This window comes from Macaca mulatta, chromosome X (genome assembly GCF_049350105.2).
Source record: "Macaca mulatta isolate MMU2019108-1 chromosome X, T2T-MMU8v2.0, whole genome shotgun sequence".
Classification (NCBI taxonomy): Eukaryota; Metazoa; Chordata; class Mammalia; order Primates; family Cercopithecidae; genus Macaca; species Macaca mulatta.
In genome coordinates, this window is record NC_133426.1 from 125,483,390 (window position 1) to 125,490,990 (window position 7,601).

General features: G+C 41.7%; 1 protein-coding gene across 1 annotated transcript in view; it reads left to right on the plus strand.

Moving 5' to 3' along the window:
* The window catches only part of LONRF3 (LON peptidase N-terminal domain and ring finger 3), a 51,009-nt gene extending 43,863 nt beyond the window's left edge, over nucleotides 1-7,146 (plus strand). Inside the window, exons 12-13 of the mRNA XM_077989515.1 lie at nucleotides 1,901-3,251; nucleotides 4,982-7,146. Of these exons, the coding sequence (XP_077845641.1) occupies nucleotides 1,901-2,056 (156 nt within the window). The 3' untranslated portion in view covers nucleotides 2,057-3,251; nucleotides 4,982-7,146. The remainder of the gene's footprint in view (nucleotides 1-1,900; nucleotides 3,252-4,981) is intronic.
* The last annotated feature ends 455 nt before the right edge of the window (nucleotides 7,147-7,601 follow it).

Genomic DNA, 7,601 nt, shown 5'->3' on the forward strand with positions numbered 1-7,601 from the left:
TGATCCTTGGAAAAAAAGTTCAGAACATCAGTCTAATATTCAGAACTGATAGTAGGAGGGAGAGCATGTTGCCAGCTTCAGGGAGGGACAAAAAAGAATGCAAATGAAGCTAGAGGCACAAAGAAGCAAAGAAGGCAGTGAGATGTGGTGACGATCAGAGGAACCAATTTGGAGCCAAATAATTTCAGGTGTAGGCACTTTTACCAGAATGGTTCTCTGTAGTCCTAAAACCAAACTTGTGAAAGTTGTGGGCAGAAAGCTCGTTTTAGGCTTAGAAGGAAATAAGTTCCCAATGTCTAAAATAATGTGCCAGGGAAGCTGCTTACAAACAGAATTTTGGGGAAGGATTTATGTGGAATAGGAAAGCTCTTTATTTTAAAAGGAAATCTAGGGGCAGAATATATTTCTTTTTTTCTTTTTTTTTTTTTTTTTTTTTTTTTTGAGACCGAGTCTCACTCTGTCACCCAGGCTGGAGTGCAGTGGCACATCTCGGCTCACTGCAAGCTCCACCTCGCAGGTTCACGCCATTCTCCTGCCTCAGCCTCCTGAGTAGCTGGGACTACAGGCGCCCGCCACCACGCCCAGCTAATTTTTTGTATTTTTAGTAGAGACGGGGTTTAATCATGTTAGCCAGGATGGTCTCGATCTCCTGACCTCGTGATCCACCCGCCGGCCTCCCAAAGTGCTGGGATTACAGGCATGAGCCCCGGGGCAGAATATATTTCTAATGTGAATGTTTTCTAATTGGAATTTTTGCAAAGTGAGGTTGTGATTCTTTGGTACTGTAAATCATAGCCTTTGGTTTTCAGGGGAGAAGAGAGCTGTGGCCCTGTATAGTGATATGGTATATCTGGACTATTGCCTTCAGCCACATCAAAGAAATGAGGGGACTTAAAAGACATGCAAAGGTCAAGGGGTCATGGGAATTGAAGGCCTGAATGTTAAATGCATCAGTCCAAAGGACCTCAACAGAATATTAGAAATGGAAGAGACTACGTAGTAGATACTAGCTTGTAAAATCACATTGGCTAGGAAGCATGGTGTATCTGTTAGGATATTGGTTGGTTTGCTTTAACAAGAACCAAAAATGACCGGAGCTTAAACAAGATGGAGGGGCTAAGTCCTGGACAGTTAGGGCAGCTCTATTCCACGAGAGCATTCAGGGACCCAGGCTCCTTCATCACAAAACTCTACCATCCTTAGAATGTTGCCCTCATCCTCTTGATTGAGGAAGGCTGATCCTCACCACATCCATGTTCTAGCTAGGGGAAAGGGAGAGAAAGAGGAAGGCAGAGGGCATACGCTGCTTTCCCAGAGCATGACCAAGAGGTTACACATATCACTTCCCTTTACATCTCATTAGCCAGAACTTTGTCTCATGGCCTCACCTAGCTGCAAGGGAAGCTCAGAAATGCAGTCTTTTTTCTGGGTGGCTATATGCTCTGCTAAAATAAGGGGGAAAATAGGCCGGGCGTGGTGGCTCACGCCTGTAATCCCAGCACTTTGGGAGGCCGAGGTGGGCGGATCACAAGGTCAGGAGATTGAGACCATGGTGAAACCCCGTCTCTACTAAAAATAGAAAAAATTAGCCGGGCGCAGGGGCGGGCGCCTGTAGTCCCAGCTACTCGGGAGGCTGAGGCAGGAGAATGGCGTGAACCCGGGAGGCGGAGCTTGCAGTGAGCCGAGATTGCGCCACTGCACTCCAGCCTGGGCGACAGAGCGAGACTCCATCTCAAAAAAAAAAAAAAAAAAAAAAAGGGGGGAAAATAGATATAGGGACAATTAGCAATCTGCCACATGGAGTTGTTCCACCTGGGTCTTGACCTTGAGCATTTGCAACTCTGCAGACTGATGTTCTTGGATGGGAATAGAATGACCCCATTGTATTTCTCTGTTGCAGATGAACCCGAATGGCCCAGCCTGGTGCTGGTGGATGTTAGCGGTTCTTCCCTTGGAAAGCCGAGCTCAGCTCCCCTTCCTAGCAATGAGGTCCTTAAAGGACAGACTGAATGGTATTCGACGAGTCCTGGCCTTCATATCCCGAAACCAAAACTAGTGAGTGGATTGCTGAAGAGGAGCTCCCACCTTCCCCACTGCCGTTGGGGGGAGTCTTGTAAATATATCTAATTGCAATAATATCTTAATAGAAGGGAGTGTCAAACAGAGGCGTGAGCCTGCTGTTGATCACAGAGAGAAGTTGAGTAGAAAGACCAAAAGAATGTGACCTCTTTGAAACTTTCTGTCTTAAGATGCTTCTTGACATGCTGCGTAACTACATAAACAGCAGAGGTATTTAAGAGCCCAGAAAAACATAATTTGATTTTAGCATTAAAATTTCCAAAAGTTTAAAGTGGTTTTGCTTTAATATTCTTTCTTTCATAGATCAATGACTGTGTGGTTGAAATGTGAGAACAAAGATACTAATAATGTTGCTGTATAATTTCACTGACTTGAGGTCTCATTCCAAATGGTTCAGGTTTTATAGAGCATTGTGTAAAATAATGTTCATACTTCTTTCTGTTTTAATAATTTATTTTTTGCACTACTGTATCCTTTTTTCTACATGTATGTTTGTAACTATGTAAGCGTATATTGCTCAAAAGTTCGTTGCTTTATTTATTGATGTGGTTTACCGTGTACCTAGGGGGAAATAACAATACTAGAAGTGTGCAGTTTTTGCTTTAATCTGTTTTTTACTACGGTGACACTAGTTCTTAGACCATTTCTGTATCTATCCAAGTGGATGCTTAAAAGAAGTTCAGAATGATGCTAAGATAATCTGTCTTCAGAGTCCGCTTTTTTTTTTCAGTTTGAACTAAACAATATAAAATACTTAAGGGATTTGGCCTAGATTATGGTGTAAGCCAAGGTAAAGTAAAATAATTCATTTTCTGTGTGTAATACAGAACAAAGCTGAAAGAATTATTTTTATTATAGGCATTTATTTCAGCAATCTAATTGTACGTGTATCTAATTTTTCCCTAGTGCAGTTAGGAATGGGATTTTAGGCAGGATCATAATTAACTCTTCAGAGGAAATGGCGTTCAGTTTAGCACATCGCAGTCATGCCCAGCTAGCCTCCACACCCCATCTCTCCTCAGGGTTCTGAGGATCAAGACCTGGGCAGAAACACTTGATGAAGGACTTTTTCTTATTAAAAGTGTAAACAAGCCAAATAGAGTAGAACCCTATAAACAATCTTTTTAAAGGAACCAGACGGCCGGGCCCAGTGGCTCATGTCTGTAATCCCAGCACTTTGGGAGGCTGAGGCAGGTGGATCACTTGAGGTCAGGAGTTCGAGACCAGCCTGACTAACATGGTGAAACCCTGTCTCTACTGAAAATACAAAATTAGCCAGGCGTGGTGGTGCATGCCTGTAATCCCAGCTACTTGGGAGCCTGAGGCAGGAGAACCACATGAACCCGGGAGATGGAAGTTGCAGTGAGCCAAGATTGCACCATTGCACTCCAGCCTGGGCGACGAGCAAACCTGCATCTCGAAAAAAAAAATAAAAGGTGGGGGGGAGCCAGATAATCTATTATTTTATCTAAGTACTGCCTTTGCTTCTAGTTGCATGGGTGAAATATTTCAATGTAGGGGAAGAATACAGGGTGAGAAGTAAGAGTAAGCCCTGATTTAGCTTGCTTAGTGCTAGTTTGAGTCCTTCAGTGGCAGGACAGCCTGTAAAGTACCACGAGTATGGGAGTGTTATAATGGCAGAGTGAAACGATTAGAGCAGGGAGGAAGTGAATTGTGCCATTAGTACTTTCATGCAAATCATACCATGTGATTTTGGATAGCGAATGATTTTTGCATCATTCACTCACAGCTCATTGCTCTGTTAAGGTGAGAAGGGTAATTCTTACTTCTCCCATCACCACCTGTAGCTAGAAACAGGAAAGGGAGAATGAGATGATCCAGACGACATAAAAAAGATACATGTAAGCAGAAACCAGATGGTCTTTGCAGCACTCACTTAATGGACATTGTCGCCAGAGCATTGTGTTTATCAGATTTGATGTTTGCAGCTAGTCTGGGCAGGTGAAGAACAGAAATAGATGGAAGTATAGGCATGATTTCTGCCCAAGCAAACTCTGCAAGGCTCAGGGAGCAGAAAAGACTCCCCCTCCCCCCTGATTCTCAGACCATCTGGTCATAACACAATCCTAATAGTTTCTTATTATCTAGTGTAAATGCAACAAAGACAAGGGCCCTGAGCTTCTCTACTTATTAGATATATTACTTTTGGCAATTGATTTAACTTTTGCCAAGCCCCAGTTTTCTAATCTATGAAATGATAGTGATAAGTTCTGCATATAGGGTTGTTACAAAAATTAAATGAGATAACGTGTAAATCAGTTAGCACAGTGTCTCACACCTAGAATGCATTCAAGAAATAATACCTACTATTAGATTAGTCATAGTTATAGAATATCATCAAGGGCCTACATTTGTATAAAACGCTGCCTTTACACACAATATCCACTTAAAACCCCTTTAAACTTACTTGGGGGAATACATACCACTGATTTTTGGACCCATAATTTGATGATTTACAGATAATTCTTTTGGGAATTAAATCTGTGTGAAAGTGAAATGACTGGAGAACAAATGAGGGTCAGAGATAGCGATCAATCGTATACCAGAAATTTTTTTCCCGCTTCAATAAGGGCTAAAAGGTAGTGCCGTTTGTAGGTCTGGGATTTCTTTTGTGTGTGTGTGTGAGAGAGAGAGAGTCCAAGTCTCACTCTTTGTCACCCAGGCTGGAGTGCAATGGCTCGATTTCAGCTCACTGCAACCTCTGCCTCCCAGGTTCAAGTGATTCCCCTGCCTCAGCCCCCCAAGTAGCTCGGATTATAGGCACGCACCACCATGACTGGCTAATTTTTGTAGTTTTGGTAGAGATGGGGTTTCACCATGTTGGCCAGGCTAGTCTCAAACTCCTGACCTCCGGTAATCCACCTGCCTGGGCCTCCCAAAGTGCTGGGACTACGGGTGTGAGTGTGAGCCACCGCGCCCAGTGTAGGATTTCTGATAGAATGGAAGCCTTAAGTTCTAGCTCAATTAGAATAACCAACTTACCACTCCCTGTTCTCCAAAATATATTGAGAACCTTACCCATCCCAGATGATTAGAGTTTACAATCTGTGACTTCTGTGCTTAGTTGTAGTATTTCTTTATGTTGCCCAAAGTAACAGATTCAACAAAAATGTGCTGAGATCCCCATGTACCGGGTACTGAGCCAAGTGATCTCACATACCTGAGCTCATTAAATCATTTATTTCTCATATCAACCCTGCGAGAGCAGTTATATCCCTATATTATGAATGACAAAACTGAGCCTCCACTATGTTGAATGCTTTGTCTAGTTGCAAGGCAGGATGCAAGGCTAAGCTTTGGCTTTCTTTGGGATGTACCTTAACGAGGTAATCAATTGGTCTTGACCATTTTTACACTGGGAAATTGGTTTTGCTGCACAGCTTGGGAATGAAGGATATCTAGAAGAAAGACATAAAGCTAAATCTAGGCCAGAAAAATAAGACTTCCCCCACGGTAGATAGTGCCACTTATTTGGTTAGTTTTTTTGTCTGTCATGACTGACCCAGTCTTTTGCCTAGTAGGTTATTTTTTGGTTATTTTTTGTATGTATGTATATATGTCTTCGTGTGTGTGTGTGTGTGTGTGTGTGTATATACACACACACAAGGTAGCAAGCGGACATCATGCCTTTCTGCTTTGTACTGTACTACTGCTGCTAGCAAATAACCAGCAAAATGTAGAAAATAAAAAACCAATTTTCTGTAGACAACTTGGAGAAAAGAGTGCCTGCCCCTGACTTAGCGGGGCAGAGAATGACTATTTTTAAAGTTTGCCTTTTCTGAAGGCCAGCTGCTTCTAGCCCAGTGCTGCCTAGGCAGCAAGGGGCAAGCCGAGTCATTGCGCATGTGGCGCTTCCAGCTCTTACCTGTGGAGCTGACCTGGGCTCAGATAATCCCCTGTGACTGGCCATTGGAGCGGTGCAGCTCCTAAGGCTTGTTCACAGCATCCAGAGGTCTCTTACAGTAAACAGATTGCATACTGTTGACAGACTGCAATCTGTCTGTGTTCCCCACACCAACTCCATTTCCAAGATGGGAATTTTATTCAGGGACTCATTCCTTGAGTTCCCAATATATTGACTTTGCATCCATTACTGCTCACCAAGGCAGAACCATAACAGTGGTGTGTGACAAAGATGCAAATGGAGGGCAGCCCAAACAATGGAAAAGGGAAGATTTTCAGCCCATTCTTGAAGCTGAGAAATGAGGTTTTGATTTATGATAGAAGACAGTTCTAAAAAGCAGCTGGCAGCATGGGCTTCAATTTGTGCCCGTTCTGAGTTCAAAGAGAAGGAAGGAAAAGGAGCCACATAAAATGTACACATTCAATTCATCTTAGAATGATAGCTCCCACCTTATTACACTGTACAACTATTTAATAATCTGGATTACACACATCCAGAGGTGAAATGAAGAAATTTTCACTTACAAAAGTGTATTTCCAAACATGCTAAGTTAACCTCCAGAGAGAAGTGCCTGTAATCTCTGTTCCTGGTGTCACTTTAAAGCTTTTGCTTCATGACTCTGTAGCTGTTGTTTAAAATGTTTTTGCAGCAAACGTGATTTAACAGAAGTTTACAAAGCAACACTGTAGCTAATGCATAATTTTAAAAGTCGATTAACATTTATCTATTGTTAAAGCAACACTAATAATGGAATAAAAGGAAAGTTAATAGGTCAATGTGGCACCATAGGCTTATTTTAGATAAACTAGTTCCATCATCTTATGCAGTTGTAAGTAATGCCAGGATTAAAATATCAAGCAAGCCACATAAACAGTGGCAAATGTGTGTGTGTTTTCCATTTGTTTGGTAAGCAGCCATTTTACTCTTGCACTGTAACGAACTGAAGGGAAATATAAGATAATGCTTTTTTTCCCCCCATATTGCTATTCAACTACCTCTATATGCTTTATTTCTTTTTAGGATTCCCTTCCTCCAAATCTGTACAAAAACGTTTCAGCTCATCTATGTTGTAATAACAATGTGATACAGACAGTTTGTGTGAAAGTTGTTTGTTCATTAAAAAAATGTTTCCTATTGCCTCACTTTGTGTCCAACAAAACTGTATTCCTACCTTAGGAAAAGAATTATCCAAGTAGCTTCAGTATCACTTCGGTGGAAGCTGAGTAGAAAGGAATGCTTCAGGAACATCTATTTTGTTCTTGTTCCCATTGGTTGTAATACCTTTGACCAGAGGATCCTTTAAGGAAATATACCTGCATTCAGACAGCAAACTCCCATGTATGTGACAGTGAGGCAGGTGTGAACTGATTAATGTGACTGATGTGTTCTGAAAAACTGGCCATAAATTGTTTCAAAATGCACCAGAAAAGCTTGTTACATAAAGAATTATGTTGAAGCATTTTGTCAATATCTGCCCCTACTTTATATGTAAATCCAAGCATTCACATATTGGGTTTGCTTAAAGCAGAACACACTACCTACTATTTTCTTTGGCATCATAAAGTGTTCAAGAAAACAAATAACACATTTTTACTTG